General features: G+C 42.9%; 2 protein-coding genes across 8 annotated transcripts in view; one reads left to right on the forward strand and one right to left on the reverse strand.

Moving 5' to 3' along the window:
- LOC144030138 (ATP-binding cassette sub-family C member 4-like) overlaps window positions 1-24,231 on the forward strand; it is a 65,883-nt gene that overhangs the window by 7,215 nt on the left and 34,437 nt on the right. For all 5 annotated transcript variants that reach the window (XM_077536134.1, XM_077536131.1, XM_077536132.1 and 2 more), the window contains exons 16-28: window positions 685-813; window positions 893-930; window positions 1,169-1,272; window positions 1,674-1,820; window positions 8,396-8,475; window positions 16,229-16,379; window positions 16,916-17,035; window positions 17,595-17,705; window positions 17,778-17,878; window positions 17,935-18,126; window positions 20,161-20,316; window positions 23,455-23,544; window positions 24,007-24,179. In XM_077536134.1, the coding sequence (XP_077392260.1) occupies window positions 685-813; window positions 893-930; window positions 1,169-1,272; window positions 1,674-1,820; window positions 8,396-8,475; window positions 16,229-16,379; window positions 16,916-17,035; window positions 17,595-17,705; window positions 17,778-17,878; window positions 17,935-18,126; window positions 20,161-20,316; window positions 23,455-23,544; window positions 24,007-24,179 (1,592 nt within the window). The remainder of the gene's footprint in view (window positions 1-684; window positions 814-892; window positions 931-1,168; window positions 1,273-1,673; window positions 1,821-8,395; window positions 8,476-16,228; window positions 16,380-16,915; window positions 17,036-17,594; window positions 17,706-17,777; window positions 17,879-17,934; window positions 18,127-20,160; window positions 20,317-23,454; window positions 23,545-24,006; window positions 24,180-24,231) is intronic.
- Window positions 548-24,231, reverse strand: part of LOC144030146 (uncharacterized) — an 84,309-nt gene continuing 60,625 nt past the window's right edge. For 2 of the 3 annotated variants that reach the window (XM_077536154.1, XM_077536148.1), the window contains exon 7: window positions 22,530-22,628. The gene's annotated coding sequence lies outside the window, so the exon portion shown is untranslated. Of the gene's footprint in view, window positions 1,295-22,529; window positions 22,629-24,231 lie in introns of those variants that run through there. The other variant, XM_077536147.1, reaches the window with a different exon arrangement.

Raw genomic sequence — 24,231 nt, forward strand, 5'->3', positions numbered from 1 at the left:
TAATTTCTTGGATTATTACAGCTTTAATCTTGTAAAATTGTCATTTTTATATTTAATTGCAACTTAATTCCAAAATTCATTTTTTCCCCCAAATAATTCGACAACTATTGTATACTCCAGTAAAACTACATTGTTTTAATGATGCTTTTTCTTCTTTACAGCACAACTTTATTTTCTTAATATTAAGACTCGACCCTTATAAAATACCAACTATTCAACTAAATTCAATATTTTCATATTGCTCAAATTTTCTTGTAAAGTTAGGCCTTTTTCCTGTTATTATATTTATTATGACCATAATGTGCCTAAATTGGTTTGTTAAAATTCATACATTATTCTCAGACAAATGTCAAGTATTCATCCAAAAATGACTGTTAAAAAACCTTTTGGATCCGCGTGGTAGTCCGAAAATCGTTTTGTTTTGCGTCACGAGCGTACTGCAACAAAACAATCAACCAACCAAACAGTAATGAAAACCATCAGTCAATGAAAGGATTTTAACCCTTGTGAAGGTATATTGTTTTTATTCACACTCTGGTGTTGGATTTTGATATACAATACTGTACAAATGGGAAAACATGTGTGCTATGTTTTCATATAGCCTCTAGAGGGCAGAACAGACTTAATTTCCCTTGCAGAGCTGTTCAATGATGGAGTGACTGACATTGCACGTTGCGTGTGCAGGCAGCACAGCCCACGCAGGAAAGGCGCAAGCAGGGAGACATCGGCCTGCAAATGTACGTGAAATATTTCAGCGCGGGCGCCAACTTCCTGGTTCTATTCCTCCTCTTTCTCCTCAACGCTCTCGCACATGTGAGTCCAATGACAATTTTCAAAATGCGGCTGTGTTGTGGTTGTTGTAAGGAATATGAATATTTGATTTGTTGTAAAGGTGGCGTTTGTGCTGCAGGACTGGTGGCTTGCTCATTGGTAAGATTCTTCCCCACACAATAATTGCTTGTAGAAAAGAATACAAAAAGAGCTCCATTGGCAGACAGTTTTGTGGAGACTGTAAACAGAGGACGTCTTCAGGGATGAAATGTTTACCGTGACTTTATGTGTCACTTGTTGAAGGCGACCTTTTGCTTTTCTAGAGTGGAAAATGTCTTGTTTGTGCCACTTCTTTACTTCACGTTTATGTATCCTTGTTCTTTCTTTTCTTCGGCAGGGCCTCCAAGCAGCAGCAGCAGCAGGATGTCAATGTAATGCAGTCCTTCAATGGCAGCCTCCACAGACAGCCAGACCTTGACTTATACTTAAGTGTTTACGCAGGTGAACCTTGTTCATTGTCCACCTTTAAAAAAAAAAAAAAAGTATGTCTGTGTACTATACAATATGGCATCCATTCAGAAAAGGGTTAGGCGGTTGTTTGGCAGTAATCCAAGGCCTTCAAGGCCAAGTGTTGGTACACGGGCCTCAGCTGTATTAAAAGATAGCGGCCCCTTTCGTGTTGTCTACACTCTGATTGTATACCCTGACTCTGAACGTCTTCACTCTTTGTACATAAACTCACAGAAAAATACTGGGAACAAAAAAAAAAAAAAAGCAAGAAATACTTAAGTGGACAACATTTGTTTTCTCTCTGTGCACAGATTGACAATTAAAACATGGCTGTCCTTGAAGGAAGCACGAGTCGTGACAGATTTTGATTATTTCTTTGTCTGCTACCGAAGGTTTAACTGGTGCAGCCGTCGTGTTTGGCTTCGCGCGCAGCTTGGTCTTCTTCAACGTGCTGGTGAGCTCAGCCCAGACGCTTCACAACCGCATGTTTGCCTCCATCCTGCGGAGCCCGGTGCACTTCTTCCAAATCAATCCAATTGGTAAGAGGCCGACATCCTTGTACACTTGTTATTTAAAAAGAGGAGATGGTTGATGTACGCGACGAGCCATCAGGGGAGTCACACTGAGGGTAGTTATTCTAACATGCCAACACTAGAGAGCAGACTATGTCCTGTTTCTTTTTTTTTTACTCTTTTTACGCTGTATCTTCAACCTCAATATACAATTTAACTTTTAACATTAACCTATTTATTTGCAAGGCATTCTTACTCATAAAACAAACAAAATTAATATTCTAGAAATATATATTTTACCCACAAATGTAGTTTAACTACCAAAAAAAATATTGTTATAATAACTAGTGAATAAATAAACGTCTTTTCAAAGATTGTTTTTGAATTTACAATTTGAGGTCTAAATGACACTTCGAATCAACTGTGATACAAAGTAGATGCAAAGCAACCAAGAAGCCAAGCCTTACCAAACATTTTTAGTATAACATATAGTTTAAGCATTTCTAACAAATCTATCAAAAAATATATATTTTTTCATACCCATTAAAATCTTCGTAAATAAATTTAAAACCATGGGCAAAAAAAGTGCCATATTGGAAAGTAAAGCCATTTATAAACATTTTAATTAGAAAACAAAAAAATATATAGCATATACATTTTAAAGACTAACATTTATACTATTTTAAAGGTAGTAATTAGAAAATTATATGTTCTTTAAAAAAAACAAAACAAAAACAAAAATCTGACTCCTTTGCTTCTTGAAGCGGTAAAAACATTTTCAAGTGCAACTGTAACAAAAAAAAAAAAAAAGAAAGAAAAAAAATCATTTGGAAATGTACTTTTTTTTTTTTTTGCCAATCACTGTGTAATTCTTCATTATAGACCCGTAACGTAACAACTTGTCATTTAAGAGCTGAAGTCAGCTGGCTAAGTGATGGCTTTCATTTTTTTTTTTTTTCCTGGCCATTGTTCACCTGTCAGCAGACAATTACTCAGTCTAATCTCTTCATAGTGACAATGCATATACAACACAGTCGGCCCGGGTGGGAATGTGCAACAGGAGAGAAGCTTGTATCTGTGTAATGACTCACGACGAACTGCTTAAATATGATTTGAGGGTGTCTGAGGCGGGCGTAGCGGAAAAGCTCGCCTTTTATAAAAGACGCGTGTGTTCCTATAGCAAACACCGCTGGCTTTTTAATCGTCGCCAATCTGTTTGCTGTTGCTTCCGTGCAGCGTGTTGGACTATCTGGGTGTGACTTAATCTATTCACAAACACTTTGAAATAATGTAATGATCTGTGTTATATCGCCGCATAGGAGAGGCTTACCACAGGCAGTTATCTGATTGGCGCTATCAGCGACTATTGTGTGACCCGTCCGTTTATTATTACAGCTTGGCCTGCAGGAGGGCAAACAAAGCTGTATGTCTACACTGGATTGTCGGGCTAATGCCTCAGAGATAGTCATTATTAATTGATTTGTCATATTTACGCTTCCGCATAATGGAATATAAACCTTGATAAATCCTCACCGTCGATGCTTTGCCGCCGTGGTTTGATCACGGACACCTGCACAATCTCATGCGCACGCAGAATTAGCACAATGACGCCTACACAAAAATAATCTTCAATTCTGAGAGATACTAATTTATAGCTTCAGTTTATAATTTTAGGTAATAGGTAGGTCTTTAAGCAAGCTAAAGCTTGAATGCGAGATATTGTTTGAAAAGGCTGTTGTTGGTCTTTCAGTGAAGATGACACAAAAAGCAAGGAACCAATTTCAGTGAAACTTAGCGGAGGCAAGCCACATGTCCCTAGCAACAACCCATTCCATTTTGGTGAATATCTAAAAAGAAAATACAGATAAAGTAAATCATTTTTGAGTCATCATCGAGGTGCCATGACAACAAATGTTAGAGTTTTGTCCATCTCTAACATGAACCAGAAAGCAATTTTTCTATGCGACTCCCGAGGAGTCAGTGCCTCGCCAGTCATGAACCTCACTTGCACGTCACCGCTGTTCACAGGCTGAGCATTGAAGAGTCGGCCTCAAAGGTAAAGGTTACCCTTTCAGGCATCACTGCACAAAGGTCTTACTTGTCGCTGTGTGAATGTGCCATGCAACAATGCAGCACTGAAGCGCTGACTTCAAACTGATGCTAAGGCTTTGTGTGTCTGGTGTATCAGCTATTCAGCGCTTCTGAGCCATTCAGTGCCAATTTGTGTCGGCGTTATCTTCCGCGCTGCACGGGTATCGTCAACTTCCAAATTGGTGATCGCAACCTTTATATTTTACAATCACTTTATGTCACATGATGAGTATTCAACGTGACGTTAGAATGAGAGTTAAGCACTGTTTGTCTGCATCCACACCGCAGAATAACATCAGCAACAACATACTCCACAAAGATGGCAGACATGTCAACAGATCATGATTGCGGTGTAAATCACAACGGTATATTTCTAACAGTAAAACGGGGCAAACGTTTGCTTCTTTATTTATTAACGTAGATTAATTTATCTTTTTTTTTTTTTGGGTGAAGCTGTTGACTTTTTAGGTGCTAATCGACAAGTGTCAATATCATGTATTTATTCTGAGTATATTTGGAACACTGATTTATTTTGTGTATTGATTTCCGAGCTTAAATGGTACAGTAGAAGGTTGTAGTGTGATGTTGTATCAACTGAGAACTTATTTGGGCTCTCATCCATTGGCATACTGGAATACATGAAAAAAAACAAGAACAACACTCTAAGTTAGGATAGGTTGTGGTTGTCTATAAGCGTGTTTGTCACGATACTTGTTACTTGGCAAAGTGCCTTCAAATACTCTAACGTTTAGGTAGGGCCTCTACTAAATTACCATATCTAAGAAGAACAGGTCCCCTATATTGTATTTACATTCATATATTGTAACTCAATCTATGGAGTTGAGCATAAGGTGTACTTGAAACACAGCCATTCATTTGAATGTGATCCAGTTGGAGCAGCACAGACAGTGCTGGATGTGCTGAGCTGATGTTGATCCCTGTAATTTAGTGTCATTGAGTGGCTTAATCCCCTCAGAGACCGCAGGCCCAGAGCCTTGGCTCATCAGCAGTTATACTCAATGTCTACCTTTCACATCAGCACAGTGGTCCATCTCAGGGCTCAACATGAGACCTTCTAGAATTCTCCCCCATGTGAGATTCTAATTGTGTCTACAGAGCAAATGTTTTTTTTTTTTTTTCTTCTACTCAAAATGTCTGTATTTCAGGTCCAGGATGCAAGTGGGGGGGAAGTATTGCAGACAGCAGGATGATGATATCGAAGTGTGTAAATTGAATGTGGAGATGGAGCGGCGCGCGCGCGTGTGTGCAGCGTGGCTGATAGAGCTCCCCCTCGCTCGGCACTTGCACTATTTAATTGCATGAAAGGGAAGGCAGGGAGATTGCACAAGCCTGGCGCTTGAGAGCGAAGAGAATGGATTTAGAATGTATTAGTATTGGCAGCAAGGTGCCGGCGGTGGGAGGCTGCCCCGGGCCCCTTGGGCCCTTCATGGAAAGTTGCAGGTGAGCTGTGCCACCTCCAGCCTTGGCAGCCCCCCCTCCCCACTTCTCAGTATTCCGACATTATTGCACTCGCCTGTCTGAAAAGGCCCGTCTAAGTGTGCTGGTGCCCACACGCGGAGTTGCTCTCTTATCGCGATGTTTACAGGGAACAGCGATTTGACACACATCTCGCTCCAGTCGGACCCCACTGTTCCACTTCTTGAAATGTGATTGGGGGGGGGCGCTCACCTGATATCTCCACCTGAGCTGCGAGGGCTTGATATTTCCTGAGCCTAGAAAAAGTGGCGCAAATCACCGCTGATGTCTTAAAAAGCATTCGAAATGGTTTTGATATCGCTGAAATAGCGATCGCCATTTTGGCACAATAGTCGATATTGTTGACAAGCACCCGGTGATTGAAGCCATTGTCCCGCGCTGATCTCACCTCACAGGCATTTCCATTCACGTAACCACATCGCCGTAATGCATCTGCTATATACCTCATCCCTCTCTGTTAACCGAGCCGCTTGTCATGTCAAACAGCTGATAGTTGACTGATGTCTGCTGCATTGGGTGCCTCGGAGCGTCGCGTGATGTAACCGGCAGAAACGGATTCCTTTCTCGCTTGGCATTGTTTGTTTAAGGCTTGCATGAATTTGGGTCATCTGTGGCTTAGACAGTAACATTACATAAAATATCATTGGATCCTGTGCAAACAGGCTTTGACAAGCCGTTTTTTTCCCAGGCTAAAGCAAGGAGATTGGTTGCTAGCATGGTAGCAGCAGCAGCAGCAACTCTGCCCGCTTATTTGAACCCTCCCCTCGGGATGTCTGTATGCTAAAGGGCCACTCACACTGTGAATACGATTAGTCTGCCTCCGAGTGTACAACATGCTTACGCCACTTGACTTTGAATCGGCGCTGATTTGGAGCATTGCTGGGAATAATGCTTTGGCGGGGTTTATGCAATGGCTGTTATGCGGGAGCCCGGCCTCGTCCGCATGCATGTTTTTAGGCGGCAGCGGTACTTTTGGATAAAGCTGTAAGCCGCTTACAGCCGTGGAGAGAGGTGATTACAGGGCCCACCTCCATAGCAGTGACTGGGAGGCAACTTTTAGGTCAGTGGTGCCACGGTTCCACCAGCGGGCCACGCACTCCCACGTTCCCCTCCCTCGCGTCGCCTTCTTAAATCATGCATCCATATATTCACCTTAAAACATATTTGCTTGCTTAGTAGGGGTGGGATTTGCAGAGTAATTCCTGATAGGATTTTTTATTTTTTATTTTTTGCGCCTGTGATAACAATAATATACTTCACGAGCATCATAAATCATCTGTGTTACAGAATATGAAACAATTGATATGAAATACTTGAATAAAAAATAAAATAACCCCCCCCCCCGAAAATTTCTAGTCCGATATATAAAGCACATTTGTTCAATTAAACCTTTCTTAAGAACAGGGGGAAAAAACTAATAAATAAAAAAAAGTTATTAAATACTGGTAACATAACAAAACGACACATCTAAACGATGCCTATATCGAAGAGAACATACACTGCAGAACAAGCAGCTACTGTCGGACTTGTTGGAATTTTGAATGACAGAGTAAAGAAAACTGTCATGTCAAACATCTGACATTTTATGTTGAACTCCAACATAATTTGAAGATCAAGTATTGGGATACATATGTATCGCAATACGTATCGTATCGTGAGGTTGGCGGCAATACCCAGCCCTCATTCTCACTAAACCATGATGGACAACAATAGTCATGACAAGTGTCAATATCGTAAGTTGATTCATCAAGACGGAAAGCCATTTGTTACATTGTGATATTATATCAATATTTTTGTCCCACACACTCCGATGTGATATTGATATTTTATCCCAGTATTGACATCTGTTAGTGTTAGTGTTAGTGTATACACAAAATCTTTAGACACGGCAATATCAATATTTTGTTCCACTCAGCAGTGGTATAGGTGGCACCACTCTGTTTTTTTTGTTTTGTTCCCCCCCCCCCCCCCAATCAGAAACTCCATCATGGTGAGATAAAGAAAGCCTTAAGGCAGAGTTAAGTGGGGATTGTCAGTTTCAGTGACCCTGCAGTAAACAGTGTGTGAAAGCCACTGGAGGATATCCGCGTTCGGCAACGTAACGAAAAAAATAAACAAATAAAAAAATTGCAAAAGCATCATTTGAAATAATGAACACCTGCGCAGATTGGAGGCAGCTCAATTAACGTCAACGACGCTGACAGTCTCGAGTAAAAGGCAGTCAGGCACTTTGTGTTGCCCCCCCCTCCACAACCACCTTTTTGTTCCCACACAAAAGCCTCCTGAACGTATTCAGTTGAGAGAATCTTCATGAAATGGAAAACGAATAATGAGTCATTGTTTTAAGGAGATACATGCATTTATTTTTTCCTCCCTCGATCTAGCAATGTTTATGTTTAATTGTGCAATATTTGTCTCTGCTGGCTCAATCCAGACAAAACACCGTACATTAGTTTTTTATCATGGCTGCAGCTACTATATTGTATACAGTATGTATTGTATTGCATATTGTTTACGCTGCATATTGTATATTCCTTGTACAAAGTTCTTTAGTTCGGGTCGCAGGCTATTTGAACTTGCAACTCCAAATTGACCCCAAATGACTCACTGTGAGGCGTCAAATGATGCGATAGCTCCCAGCAGCCAATCCATGAAGAAAAAAAGTGATATCATTGAATATAATAAAAGAAGCAGCGGGTAACGCGTCTGCCTCACAACTGAGGTTTCGTTTCTCGGCTTTCTGGTGCTTCCTTGCACATTCCAAAAACCTCCTCGTTAGGTTCATTGACGACTCGAAATTGCTCATGGCTGCATTTTTTGTATTTGGCCAATGATTGCTGACCGGGCTGCAGCTCATCAGTGACTCAAATGAGGACAAGATGACTGAATAACTCATCACAGCAAAAATGATTTCTATTGGATCTTGTTACTGTATATTGTGTCGACGTACGAATGCCTTCAATTATGTAAAACATCTGTTTTCATGTGTTCTTTTGTGCGGCGTGGTTCCTCAGGAAGAATCCTCAACAGGTTTTCCAAAGACATCGGCTACCTGGACTCTCTGCTGCCATGGACGTTTGTGGACTTCACCCAGGTGAGTCTCACCTCGCCAGGTTTGCTTTGCTGGCGCTGCAGCGCGGGGGGGTGGGGTGGGGGGAGGCCATTTCATGCCTGGCTAAACCTGCTTTGTGGTGCGCGTCCCCTAATCTGGAAACAATTACTGTGGGATTACCTGCCAGCGCGGCCCAGCGCCTTCGCAGATTTAATAAAAGTGCCTCATAGGCTGGGGGGCGTGGCTCCCATAGTGCCGCACAACACAGGCGGCCTCTTCGCAGAATGTGTACGCAGTGATTGGGAGAGGGAAAAAAAAAAAAGGTGGCACAGAGGAAATAATGGACAAAGGATGATGGCTCTGATAGGGAGGGAAACTGGGGAGGGGATGACAAGGACGAGGTGTTGAGAGGAAGTGAGGACGAGTTTGCTGTTTGCAGGGGTGGAGCTGCAAACATGGCCACAGGGGACGTGGGGAAGTTGAGGATATGTTGGCACAAATGCGGTTATTTTATTAAGAACGTCTTTATGAAACTGTAGTTTAGATCACTGAAGATAACAGTGAAACCTCTAATGTTTAAGGCACTTTTCCCATATAAATGATTCATCCACTCCCTAAATGACTCTACAAGAGGAAATAAATCCTAATTATAAGTCCAAATTGTTTTGTGCGAAAACAGTTATGGCGGGTGGGAGACATGCAATTCTGATTAACTCTTTGACCGCCAAAAACGTTTAATAGCGATTAGTAAAATCATGATGTATGCCGCCATAAACGTTAAATCACGTCAACTACATTTTTTTTTACAACATCTAAGTGCAGCGCTGCCTGGTCAGTGGGTTGTGGAATCAAAAACACTCAATAACTATGGTCAGCAGATGGTAGCATTGTATCTCTTTTCAATGGGCTGCCAGTCTATTAAATTACAATGAAACATGACGGAATCGGATAAATAGAACGTTTTCCAAAATGACGCGAATGATCAAAACCTTTGTCAAATTTTTTTTTTTTCAAAGTTTTTTTCATAACGTGGCAGTAAAAGAGTTAAGGATGAATTTCTGTGTATTATCAGTAAGAGTAAGAAATGTAGATATTTACTGATTTACAATTTGCTGCGTCCTTAAAATTAGACTCAATTCGACTGTGCTCCTCAATTAAAAGCCCTACCCTTTCTACTGTATAGCTTTCTTTGGACCACATTCACTTGCCTCTCACGACAAGATCGGCCTAACGCGCCGCTCATCTTGGGCCCGGTAGCCGAGGGCCACCCCGACGCAGAAGCAGGTTAAATTACCGCCAGCGTCTCCCACGAAAGCCCGCGGAGATGCGCCAGCTCATGCACCTCGCTCCACAAAGAAGGGAATGTTCGCAGCACAATTGGAGGTAGAGGAGCAGGCGTGGCTCCTTGGTTAGGCCCAAAGAATGGAACAAAGGCGCGCTGAAAACGAATCCCCCCCCCCCCACTCCACAATGCCTGAGTGATGTTTGTGGCAGATACCCATCTCCCGCTAGACAAAAGCCATCTTAAATGCTGAAAGCACAAAAGATCGCACGCACAAAAGCTTTTTTTGTCCACTTCATTTTGATAAGGCGAATAATGGTGAAAGTAAAATAATAAGTTTGAGCCAAGTGCCCGCCGGTGGCGCTGAAAGCAGTGAAAGTCCGCAAGGCCGCACAAGCACGCATCACACCAAACCTAGGAGACGATTTCACTGGTTAGTTATTGTCATGAGCGTCGTCAACAAGTTTACAGGTTGATTCAGAATGTTTTTGTTTGCAGTCTAAACTTAGTGCAGGATAAATAATGAGGTTCCAAAAACAGATCCCAAGTCACTTTTTACTGGGTCAACAACTTTTAAGTATAAATTCTTGTAAGCTTTTTTGTTGTTGTGCTCAGACAACATTTTCACAAATACCTTCATGCTTCTGTATCACCTTCAATTATATGAACTGGTATCATTTTTTAGTTTCCGGTCCAGGGGACGATCCAAAATTTGGGTCTGAGAGCCTTTTGCGTTTTGGACAAAGCTTTATTGTTTAGGCTGCTTTCTGCTCTTGTTTGCAGGTGTTCCACAGATCATTAATGCTTTTAGGAAGGAAGGTTTTTTTTTTCTTTTCTTTTTTTTCCTCTCCTTTAAATCAAAGCATTAGCTGCACAGAAAAGCTGCTGATCCTGACTATTGTTGCTCATTCCTGGGAGGACATTTCCCCCCATAGTCTTTGTCTAAATGGTTGTCAGGCAGGAATAAAGTGAAACTTCATAAACAAAGCCCTAACTGGTTTATCTCCCTCTATAGGGAGAGCCTGTTTTTTTTTCTGTGAGGGGATTTGCACCGGAGCTTCCCTTTTTATGGTGAAGTAAGCACTTTAGCAGCACCACCCTCATGCCCACCTAACAAGGGGATTCCCTCAACCTGGTTACACCCTACTGGCCCTATTTTTTCCCCCAACAGGTTTTATTTTGCAGTCATTTAGTATATTGAAAAGAAGAGTCTTCTTCTCTGCTCTCTTTACAGCCAGACGACAAAGACAGAAATGTCAATTAAAAACACCTCAGGCTTTGTGGACTGTTAGCTTTTGTGCGGACTTGACCTTTAAATCCAGGCCTGCCTCTGTTTTCACAGAGGGGGCAGAGAAAGGGGGGGGGCAGGACAATAAAGGGGTTGGGGGTTAAAGGAATCGCATTGAGAACTCTTGACCACTTAGTATGAACGTATCGGAATATGCTTCTTAACCAGTTCATTAATCAATTAGGCATTGATCTGTAAGTGTTAGTAGCCCCTGATTGGAAAGAGTCCATTGGAAGCAGTTTGTAGAAAGCCATTTATTTTATTTTTTTTACCCCATTAATTCAATATGTAAATGAGCTTCACTCTGATTGGAGAGCTGTTCTCCTTAATTGAATAAGGAAAACAGCTTTGCTCTGATTGGTAGTACATTATAGGATATACCAGGGGTGTCAAACTTATATTAGCTCAGAAGAAAATATATTACTAAGTGGGCCAGATCAGTAAAATAATTGTATGTAACTTAAAAACAATTGCTGTCAATTATACGCAGATTTTTGCGATTTTTTTGGCCAGCCCTAAATTACGGAGCTCAACTGTAATCTATTGTTTAAAAAAAAAATAACACGAATGTAAATGAAACACGGCAGCACTTTGCCTGTATGAGTTCCAGACGTGTTAAATGTACCCGTGTTGCATATAAATAGTTCCCAGAATGCATTGTGTGGCGCAGTTAATGAAGTTATAAGGACGTTAATCCTTGTCATATGTATTTGTGTTACCAGTAATTGAATTTGTGTCGTATTTAACACGTTTATGTTGGTCTATGATTTAAGAAAAACATTTTTTTATACGAACCATAACTTTAAGTTGTATGTAAAATAATGACTTCCGGGACAATTCCGTGTACAAGTTACATTACTCATCTGAGGACTGCTTGTGAAATTGCAAATTTATATATTTGATTGTGGCTGGCTGATGAATTGGTCAGACATTACAAATTGTTTTCCCACTTTACAAAATCGTCTCGCGGGCCGGATTAAACCGTTTTGTGGGACTGATCCGGCCCGCGGGCCGTATGTTTGACACCTCTGGTATATACGTTTTTTTTGGGTGCTCATAACGTTGCATTTTGTTCCTTCAATGTCAGGTACTGCATCTGAAGCATTCCTACAAAGTCATTCTGCCATGACTGTAGTTGAAAGTTTTCATTGAAGGCAAATCAAAGCATACCAATTGCCTGCTAATTCATGCATTACAGCAGTAATGCCTGCGGTCATCATTAGAGACAAAATAGCTGGTGTGTTTGTTCATCGCGCTATAGACACCAACTGAGCACAGAGGACACTCGCAAACACTGAGCGAAGATGACTATTGTTTAAAAACACTGGCGGGTGGATCTTTTCTTTTTCTTTTTTTTTGTTGGTGAGCGTGTGTGTATTGTGGCGCATTGTGTGTCAGGCTTCTTCAGCGGCTTTGTGGGACATGAGAAGTGCTGACGTAACCGCCATTGCTGCGGGATGGGATTTCACCGGCTCTTCTCTGGTTCTTCACCGCCCCAGTGACGGAACAAGTCAAGAATGCGCCGCACACCTTCGGGCGCTAAAGTTACTTTGGGAAAGAGAAGGAGATGCTTCTTCTGTGTGGAAATGTGTGGCAACACGCATCTCCATATTGCCATGGAATCGGGCTTCGTCCACACATGGTCATTTGACGGCGAGCGTCGTCCAGAGACGCTCCCAGTTGTGCACGTGTGGTCCTACGACGCTTCGGTCCAGCACCTCGGCTAATGTGACTCACGCTCACCCGGCCTGGGAGGCACTGAGGGGGTCCTTCAAGCCTGGGAACTTCCTTTTACGCCGTCTCAGCCTCGCCCCGAAACCTCCCCATGTGACAGAATGATGAATCCCGGGCTTTCTGTCCGACCACTGCTCTCCCGTGCGCTTAAAATGTGTTTTGTGTTCGCGAAGGAGGAGAAAGGCGTGATGACTGAATGGTGGGGACAAATGATTTATAGTTGGAGCATTGGAGAGAGCGCATTTCAAAGCCTTTCTCTTATTTCCACGATGGGGTTGGAAATCAGCAGCTTGACTGAGCCCAAATAAGTGACTTCTTTTACCTTTTCACAGCACACAAAGGCCCTAATCCAAGGACTACTTGAGCCACCAATGTAGACAGCGACCGAGACCACCACAGTTATGTGTCAGCCTCTACTCATCACGCAACAAAACGCATTGACTGCAGCTTTATGAAGTGAATATGGCCCAGAAGGACAAAATGTGAAGGAGGTGTCCACAGTCATTTCTCCCAAAGAAAGGCAGTCGCATCTGGGCATTTAATGCTAAAATAAAGCCCGAAGATGGAGCAGAATGGATTGGGTCACCTCCATTGTCCCGGAGCCCGAGTAGAACAGCCCCGTTTTGTTTCAGTACCACTGACCCTTGCAGCTTATTGTGCCGCCCTGTCACGGAAAGCGTGGAGCAAAAAAAATAAAAAATAAAAATCCGGCAATGACAGAGGACTTCTTTTGAGGACTTTTCTTTGCCGTGCTTTCCCCTCATTTCCTGTTTTGTTTGCACTTTTTTCCCAGTGGCAAGCACGACGCGCTGTCAGTAAATAAAAGGGAGCCAAAAAGGAGGCCGCAGCGAGCGGGCCGACTTCCTTGTGTCTGCAGGGATGTTTCACTAAAAGCCGAGTGTTTACTTTACGTCGCGCTTATCACTGCCCCTAAACAAATATGACGATTAACTTCAATTTTCTCCATTTATTGCGACATCAAAGGGGCGATGGTATCGCCAAAGCAAATAAAGCAATTAGGGTCCGCGGGGATCTGAATGGACTTTGCACACAGCAGTTGTTCTTGAATGAGTCAATCACATGCGTGCGGTGGCTTTCTTTTCCTCGCTATAGAGCAATTAGCGCTAATTCTTTATTTGTACACGAAACCTTTCTTCCATCCCTCCACTTTTATGTGCGACGGGATGTGGCTTTGGGAGTTTTCGGTTCCTGTGTGGCTTTCGCCGGCGAGATATGGTTGTGGCCTGAGAGGGTTTGAGGATGACTTATCGGAGTCATCTTTGTGTTAGCGGTGGGCGGGAGCCGCCGTGTTCCCGATTCTGACACGATAAGCGGCAGACCGGGCAAAATGGGATGACATCAAACGGGCGGACGTGGCGACAGAAAGGCCCAGGGGGAGCAGGAGGAGCGGGGGGGGGGGGCTGCTATCTAACGCTTCCTTTTCCTCATGTGTCCCCTTTGATGACCCCTGGCGTCAGATAAGGCGCCCAGGCTCGGACCCGGGCGACCCTGATTGAAATGGGTCCAATTAGAATTGAAATGAACGACACCGGTTAGCATGATGTAAAGAGGAGCGCGGCGGGGGGGGGATATTTGTTCACTTGATGTGTGTTGCCCTCAAGGAAGGAGGAGGCCAGATAGCGTGCAGTAATGGCCCGTGTGCCATCTCTCTCCGCAGTCTGCTGGCCTTCCATCAAGGCTCAGATTGAAACTTATGTAGTGTGAAATTCTTGGGATCGGATGTGCTCCGTAGTTTCCACTCCCCGCTTGATTGTGTGGGATCCACCACGCCGGTGCTTCCACTGGTAATACCCTCTTATCTGGCCCACAAGTGGAATGAAGGGGCTTTTCATCACGCACACAAAAAAAAAAATTAACTGTGAAAGTGATCACGCTTTTAAATGTGGGCCTAAATACAGATAGTCGACTGTAATTAAGGTGCTGAATGGGTTAGAGGCAGCGGCATTACTGTGTACTAATCTACAAGTTTTCAGATTTGTCTGTTTAGGAGTGTGCGGAGAAGCATCTGCGATAAACTTCAGAAATTGCAAAACTATTATTATTATTATTATTAATATTTTTTTTTTTTGGGGGATATTGATCGCAGTGCTAGAATGAAAGGCATATTTATTTTGGTAGGCGTTGTTTTGATGTTGTGGCTAGTGAATGTATTAATTTGTGTTCACATTTTACTGCCAGAAATTGAATTCATGAATATTCTTATTTAAAAAAACTGTGCCTATATACAATATATTATTTACATAGATTTGATTTCATTGAGTTTTAAAACTACAGTTTTGTTTTTGTTTTTTTTTTAGCGTATTTTTATACTTCAAATCATCCATTCGTTTACAATAATGCTTATCCTCAATAGGGTCGCACGTGTGCTTGATCCTATCCCAGCTGATTTAGGGCTCGAGCAGTGGTTCTTTCTCTAGTTTTGATCGAACCCCAGGGGTACGATGAGTCAATTTCAGGGATTCAGCGGCGGTGAAGACACACACACCCGATTCAAATGATTCATGATGATACGTCCCGCTTGGCCATCATTGACTGCAGGTGATCACATGACATTGCTTAGCTTATCTGTGCTGCAGGGAGTTTGGTGCACTAAGTAGTCAACTTGTGACTGTTGTGATGGTATGTCATGTCATTTATTAATGTAATCCTTTAATAGTACGTTGAGCAAAAAAAGTCACGTATAACATAACGCATGGCATTCCACAGGGTTTAATTCTGGAGCCTCTGCTGTTTTCATTGTATCTGCTGCCCCTGAGGTTCATCGTAAAAAACAAAAAAACAACAAAAAAACAGCCAAGGTTGTTTTAAAGCGCTCTATTAAATATCGAGTTGAGTGATGGGAGTCAGCGTTAACTGCATGATTTGCAATGCCAAGTTGAGCAATTCTAGTCCGGCAGAACTCGCTATCTAGCCAAACTAAAGGAACATTCCCTTTAGCTGCATGGAGATGACGCGACGTTTTCTGAATTCAAGGTGATGTGAGCCAAATTTGATGAAAAAGGTTACGTTCCATGTTCATTTTGTTCACCAGAAAACCCTAGATACTTGTGGCTTGAATTTGAAAAACAAATAAATCAATAAATAAATCTTTATTTTTCAATAAAGATTGGTTTGGTAAATGCACATAGGGAAATAATGACAGTGTTGTATGTATGTTAGAGTCCTTGTGTTGTTGTGGAGGACAGAGTGTGTCTTTGGTGGCCAGTGGACAGTCACTGTGGCCTGGCCTCTTGCCTGCCACCTCCTCTGAAGGGGCCGGAGGTGTTGAAGGCTCCACCGTGGGGGCTTGCTGGGAAAATGAGCTGTGGCTAAGTGTTAAATTCTCACCTGCTCCGAAGTGAGAATTAGCGCTGCCGTGGTTTTCCTTCCACGCATGCAGTGAGTCACCTAGCCTGCTGCTACCTTATTATACGACGGCGGCGTGCAAACAGACGTTAAAAGCTGCTGCTGTTGTTTTCTCGTCTCCTCAGGTGTTCCTGCAAGTCCTTGGTGTGATTGCAGTTTCCGCCATCGTCATGCCTTGGATCCTCATCCCGTTTGTTCCTCTCTTTGCCGTCTTCCTGTATTTGCGACGCTACTACCTTCGGACCTCCAGGGACATCAAGCGCTTGGAGGCGACCGGTAATTTTTTTTTCTTCCCGGAGGGGTGCGGGGGTAGGCATGTCTATTGGTAGTGGGAGACAAAGGCGGACCACAGGAATGCTAATAGACCATTGAGGAACTCCACGGTCATTAGCATAAAGGCTAAAGGTGGCGCTGGCCTATGACTCGGCCACACGCAATTTCCTCAAGAGACGGGAGTTCATGACATCGCGTACAATGGGGAAAATGCCAAGTGGGCATGACTGGGCTCGAGTTCATCTATTTGGATTCTGTGCTGCAAAGGCCCAAATGCACACCGGTCCAATAGCTTGTGTCATCTTCAAGAATAAAGCTTTTAAGCGGAAACATTTAGGCTTTGTCAGCCTGACAAATGCAAACAAAAGCCGGCTGAATTGCAACATTTCCATAAAACGCTTTCATATAGAAGCTGTGAATATCGCAAGCTAACATTTTAAGTCTTTGCTTGTCCATTATTCAAATGAAAGTGCTCGCGAGCATTTTTTTTAATGTGTACGATGAACGGCTAAATGTGCGTCTTTGTTGATTTCCTGCAGCAAGGAGTCCCGTCTTCTCCCACCTCTCCTCTTCCCTGCAAGGTCTGAGTACGATCCGAGCGTTTAAGGTTCAGCGGCGGTTTCAGGAGATGTTTGATGACTATCAAGATCTCCACTCAGGTACAAGACTTCATTAGCTGAGCTATACGCGGCGTACACGCGTGCCGATTTTTAAAATGTGAGACCCAACACACGCACACACACGAATCCTATTTGTTGATGGGGCTAACTATTAGCTTTTCTGGTAAATGCGTTGTGGTTTCAAACTTCTCTTGTAATTGTTATTGATGAGGATGACTTGGGAGACGCGTTACACGTACAGACACCCACAACATACCCGGTTGCTTCTCTATTTGTGTTCTGGTAACAGTGCGAGCTTCGGGTCGCTTCCTTATTGGCTATCATTACGTGTAAAGTCACAATCACTTATCTACGGCTTGGGAAAACATTGTAGATAAATATTGATCAAGTTTACGACTGCCGGCACCGACTCTTTTCTGAAATCATGGTGAATTAAATAAATCAATCAATCAACACACACCACAACATTACATAATCACTCAGGTCAATATTTGGAGACGTCAATAATCAGGTCTTTGCATAAGGCAAATGTGAAATTATTTTAAATTCAACATCATTTGGATGTGTTCAATGACTAAAAATCTGTGTTTGCTAACAGAGGCCTGGTTCTTGTTCCTGACTACATCTCGCTGGTTAGCCGTGCGCCTCGACGGGATTTGCTCCATCTTCATCACATTCACCGCCTTTGGCTGCCTTTACTTCAGTGACGGTACTGCGTTGGACTTCCCTGTAGCCACGTGACGCGTTCTCAACATCTTGACCATATGTTAATTCATTGCAGACATGGACCCTGGTGCAGTTGGTCTGGCTCTGTCATACGCCGTGACACTGACCGGCATGTTTCAGTGGGGCGTCAGGCAAAGCGCCGAGATCGAGAATATGGTATGAGATTATGGTTGAAAAATTCAACGTGGTATTTCATGGAATTGTTTTTGTAGATGACATCCGTGGAGAGGGTGGTAGAGTACGCAGAGTTGAAGAGCGAAGCACCCTGGGAAACTGACATAACGCCGCCGCATGATTGGCCCAAGAGAGGCTCCATCATGTTTGAATCGGTCAACTTCTCCTACAGTGCCAGTGAGCCGTTGGTCCTCAAGGACTTGACTGTGGTCTTCAAATCCCGAGAAAAGGTACAAACCCAGACAAACAGAAATATGTCTCAAAAGTTCATCATGCGTGATGTCATCAAATCTGATGAGGCATTTTAAGGATCCATTCCGCAAATCTTTTATTCTACTTTTATTATACAGTCCCTTCTCATTATATTTGTATGAAATTTTGAGCTTGGAACAAATTTAACACGACATGATTTGTTTTGGGAAAATTTGCATCTGGATAAAAGCAAAACTTGGGAGCGAAAGCCGCATCGCAGAATGCATCGCGTTGGACTTTGGAGGTTCCACTGTACAAAGGAATGAGGTCCACACAATGTTAAGCTCCTTATAAATAATCATAGTGCTTGTTTTGAAAAGGCGAGATCTTCCTCACTGGTGTGCACGGCCCATGACGCAGGTTGATAATATGCAGCTGGTGTAGAAGGTGGGGATGTGCTTCATTGTTACGTGGCATTCTTTCCCAATCAATTATTAAAGGACGGCATATTGTGCTGCTGATTCTCCAGCACTATACCATTTGTGATTCATGGAATACATATCTTGTAATTAAGACTGTTGGAGTGGATCCGTTCGCTCCACATTTGCATTTTCAGCTACCTGCCGCTGACAAGTGTTTATTCACTATGAGAGAGAGGGAAGGCATATGCAGGGAGAGAGAGAGAGAGAGGGGAAGGAGATGGAGATGGTTGAGGATGATTGGGATTGTGTTTAATGCAAGGGGGTGTGTTTTTGCATGGCTATGCTTGGGCAGGGTGGCTGATTTCACAATGAATAGGTTGATAAGTGTAGAGGTTCTGGCTCTGACATAGGGAGGGTGCAGGGTGGGGTGTGTGTACGTGCGTGTGTGTATGTGTGTGGTGGGCTCTCTGCTGCATGTCAGCCATACGACCACATTCATTTACAGCATTCCTCACTGAGGTCACATACTGTACATAAGCTGATTTTCCCAACTCTCCCTGACACAAATATGACACATTTTGGTACCAAAGTGGATTATTTGGTCAGTGGTTACCCACATTGCCTATGGAAGGTGACAAACAACCGTCAGACTCGAGTGAAAAAGACCATCATCCGACATTGATATCCCGCATCCTCTGGAGAATTGTGTGAAAGCACACAGCACCACCACAACAAAAAACTACTTGGGGATTTCCAAGTCGCGCAACACTGAGGCAAACTCCACCCTGAATGTCCGGCAATACGGCGGTCTGCAACCTTCTTTGTATCACAGATCGCTTTCACAAAAGATAACTTTGTATATGCCAGACCAAACATCAATCACACAATAAAGCCTAAAACATTTCTTCGGATTTTCAAACAATTCTGTTCTAGAAGATTTTAAGTTAACATTTTTACAAATGTTCTATTCTATTGTATCCCATTCTTGCATTCTCTGTATTGCTTATCATTTGATTCGATTAAAATTATTCTGGAGAAAATATTAACTTTTTGCTGCTGAAAAATAAAAAGTTCAAAGACTCATGTATCCCTTTTGAAAAGGTTGCCTGATTGGTGGTAAGTATGAGACAAAAAAACAAAACACTACATTAAAAGCAATGATACAAAATGGGCTCGGAGAACTGGTGAATTCTATTAAAAATGCTAGCTTTTTTTTTTTTTTAGCTAAGGTTAGCATGTATGATCAGACATTAAACTGTGGTGTAGACAAGAATAGCAAAATGAAATTTAGACAGGGATTAATTTCCAGACTTCTCTCGTCAATTAACAATTGATTAATTTTCTCAACCGTCGATTTCCAGTATGAGGCCCAGTGTTTGGTTGCTGTTACATAATACAGTATGTAGTTCACTGAAAGTCCAGTTAGACTTCACAAAAGAGAAAGTATGTCATCCTTACAGGAGGTTGATGTGTTTTCAATCAATCTTCTTTTTTGTTCTGCTGTCACACAAGATGCCCAATGGCATTGCCCCTCAGAGAGACATGACAGCCCCACAAAAAAACTGATTTATACTAGTAGGAAGGAAGCAATTTGTCTCTTCACGGATTTCTCTGGTTGTGTGAGTTACATTTTCTATCCATCCCCTGTAGGTGGGCATTGTGGGACGCACCGGCGCTGGTAAGAGCTCTCTGATCTCGGCCTTGTTCCGCCTGGCAGAACCCGAGGGCAGGATCATGATTGACGGCGTCCGCACGTCTGACATCGGTCTGCACGCCCTCCGCCAGAAGATGGCCATCATTCCACAGGTCAGCTTGTTATCACCGCTTACCACTTTTCATTATTAACATAAACCAAACCGATAAGTGGAGATACAACTGCTTATAGATGGCCTCCATATCCTATCGTGCAGCTCTGGGATGTTCTCATGCATTCCGATTCACACAGCAAATGGAAGTAGAATAGTGAAATGTAGTTTCTCTGCCAACAACAAAAATGTCGCGCTCTAATATTTATCATAGGGCTGTAATAAAAAAAAGCGGTTTTGATTTAAAAAATGCAAATGCATTGAATCAAACGGAATCATATCATTACAATTAAAGATATCAAGATCAAATGGAATATTTCATAATTTTAAGAATCTTTTTCTTGTAATATTCTGCCTTTTTTTCCCCTCTTAATTTTACTTTACTCTCATGATTTTTCGTTTCTCAAATTATGAGTAGGGATGTAACGATATCCAAACATCACGATACGATATTATCACGATATGAAGGTCACGATAAGATAATTATTACGATATTGTGGGGGCGTTGGCGATATTTAAAAAAGATCACAATATTGTAAAAAAAAAAAAAAAAAAAAAAAAAAGAGCTCATACTAAAAAAAAAAAGCACCATATTGTGATTTTGTACATAGCAGCAATCCATATAAACCACCTACAATCTCTAATAACAATATTGAGGCACTTACTTGCTAATGCAAGCACGTTGATCACTTCACAAGCAAATTAGGTTCCCCTTCATCTGACAATTAGCATCGATTTTAAACAGAGAAGGCCAAAACATCCCTAATGAAAATTAAGTTTCACTAATAAACTAGCCACTACAGGGTGCTAGAACTACACAAATGGAAATCAAACTGACTTTTTTAACAGATTTCTTCCTTTTAAATATTGTGAACATGACGACGACGATATTGTGGCAGTTTTAATATCACGATATTGCGATATTGCCCTTATCGTGACATCCCTAATTATGACTTTACCCCCTTAAACTCGTTGGGCTTTTCGCTCAGATTTTTCTTGACTGTGTTTTAAATGACATTTAGGGTGAAATTATGACATGTTGTGAGGTTGTTAGTTCATAACCATTCTGTGTCACCGGTTACATAAACCTTCATGCTTTTGGCCGCTTTATGCACCTTTGCACATCATCTGAAACAAGTAAGAGTTGTCACTCAGAGGATTTCTCAAAGTGAGACAAACGGACGCCTTGAGACAGTTTAACTTTATTTCCGCTTGTTGAAAGCGATACGGCATTAGGAAAATGCCAGCCCGCGGGTGAGTGTCAGCCGAGTGGAGGCAGGGGAGGAGACTCCCACGGCCCGCGCTGCGAAGAGAGCAGCTCCCCATCACTGACAGGGGATTAGCCCTCTACCCCCCCAAACATGGGAAAGCTGCTTAGACCAAGTCTCCCCATCCTCGCAGTCAGAGCCCCCTTGTACCCCCCCCCCCCCCCCCATCGCAGCCAAAATGCCCAAAAACACTTTCATTAATGGATCGCTTTGGATTTGATAGTTTTCTGGCATTGACGCTGCTTCGGTGAAACTTTTTCCTCCTGGTCCCAACTCATTTGAGATAGATGTGATGCGACTGCGTTGACTCGCTCCTGCAGCGAAAATCCCAAGTCTTAACTACACGCTTTTATGAGATGTTTCTGTGCATCGCACTAAGTTTTACAAACCGCTTGGATGCGCACACATTCAGATCTGAAAACCCTTTTTTACTCTCTATATGTCAAAAGATGACATGATTTCCAGTCAACCTGTCACATGGAAAAGATTGGGACGCAATTTGAGGTTTCCTTATTTTCCCCTCGTAGAATGTCGAGTGCGATATGCATGCGATACATCCTGCCGTGAGGAGTTTTATTATTTGCCAGACACAGATTTGATTAGGATAAGCTTATATTAGCATATGGCATTCAAAAGGGGCCATTTCAGATTGGATTGAATTATGAGGGAATGACTTTGTAAAAAAAAAAAAAATATATATATATATATATATATATATATATATATATATATATATATATATGCGCAGCAAACAGAGGGCTTAGAATTGGTGAAGCACATAATCGCTGAATGGAAAGTTGTGCTTGAAAGCGCTTTTTTATCCGACAGAACGGCAAATCCTCAATTAAAGTATGTCACAAAACTAGTTTGAATTGGGACTTCAACTGGCTTTTAATGGCACGCTGCTATTTTTGCTGTCAGGAATTGGGAATTCCAAAAAGCCTGTTGGAAATGAAGCAGTGGAGCATCTAAGGCACAGGTGAAGTTCTAAAAGTGTTATTTTTGTAAGGGAGGGTAGGAAGATGGCGTAGTCTTGTCTCTTCACCTATAAAAACGTTGAGACATGAGTTATAAAAGTACATAAAAATATCACTGTGCCTGACAGATTCACACAAGTTTCACTTTTTACTCGCATAGCATCGAAACCTTTAAAGTCACACACACAATCCACTGTCAAGCACAACATCACATCACCTCAGCAGATCTACATCTTCGGCTTTTTTTGCTTCAAAGTGGTCCTGTGTGAAGACTATAGTGTACATCAGTTCAATAAAGTAAGTGGACTGCAATCAGTGTCATGTTATCAAATCGAGCATGTCAGTGTAAACAGTGGTTTACTTCTTTTAATAATTATGCACAAAGTAATAATGTTAGGTGTCAAGCATATCTGCAACTCAACCGTTGTATTCTGCCTTCATCAATTATCTTTTGTTGCATTTGGAGGGGCTTCACACTGTAATAATTTCAACTCCTAAAAATGCTGTACATGTCACATACATCCTTGCTACAGGTGAGCGTGGCTTGGCTAGTGTCCCACCTGTTGCAATAGTCATTTCACACATGTACATGAGTGTTATTTTAAGATGACAAGCACTAATCTTGACCAATGTGGCTACTGTACAAAATCTATTGTATTCCACTTCTCAGCCCTATTTTTCTCCAAGTAAAAGATCAACAAAGTGAAGCACAGTCGGCCAAAGCACTGAATGGGACTCCGGAGTGTATCGAGCCTTTTGTGAACATCCCCCCCCCCCCACACACATTTCCTAGATGCGCTCCATAAAGGCCGTCTTAACCCTTTCATGCATCCGAGCCCTAGTCATTATCTTTCCTGGCCACGGCCTTCTCTTTCTATATCCATCTATCCGCAGGACCCAGTTCTCTTCACGGGCACCATGAGGAAGAATCTGGACCCTTTGAGCCAGCACACAGATGAGGACCTGTGGAATGCACTCCAAGAGGTACTCCAGCCTGTCTCTGAATGATTCCCCCTTGCCGGCCCAGGGGGGGATCCCTCTGTCCCCCCGTACAATGCCGCCATTCAGCCTCCCTGCTCGCCACAAGTCATGGGGGGAAATCCCATTAGGGCCATGGGGCCCTGCTCAATGTGCGGCTTGTAACTGGGAAGCATTGAAAGTGCTGGGGGGGGGGTGTTTGGGCAGTCAGGCCAATCAGGATGAGGGCTCCCCCCACATTGAAGGGCTTCAGCTCCTGGTCCTGCCTCTGAATGGGTTTGCTGGCCTGGATTAAAGCTCGAGGCTGGACCACAAGAGAGCACTGGCCAAGGTCATCAGTGGACCTGGCCTTGCATTGTGCCAGGCGGTTAATGGGTGTGTTTGGATGGTTCTTTAAAGGCATCTCGGCGGGAGGCCTTTATTACGGGAGTGACGGAGGGTCGGGGGTCGCGCTCTGCCTCTCCGCAGGTGCAGATGAAGGCCACGGTGGAGGAGCTGCCCAATAAGCTGGAGACGGCGCTGACTGAGTCGGGCTCCAACTTCAGCATGGGCCAGAGGCAGCTGCTGTGTCTGGCCAGGGCCATCCTGCGCAAAAACCGCATCCTCGTCATCGACGAGGCCACGGCCAATGTGGACCCAAGGTCATCAGGAAGTGCCACTCAAAAAGGATTCAATCAGACGATCTTACTAGGA

The sequence above is a fragment of the Festucalex cinctus genome, chromosome 11, assembly GCF_051991245.1.
Source record: "Festucalex cinctus isolate MCC-2025b chromosome 11, RoL_Fcin_1.0, whole genome shotgun sequence".
NCBI lineage: Eukaryota > Metazoa > Chordata > Actinopteri > Syngnathiformes > Syngnathidae > Festucalex > Festucalex cinctus.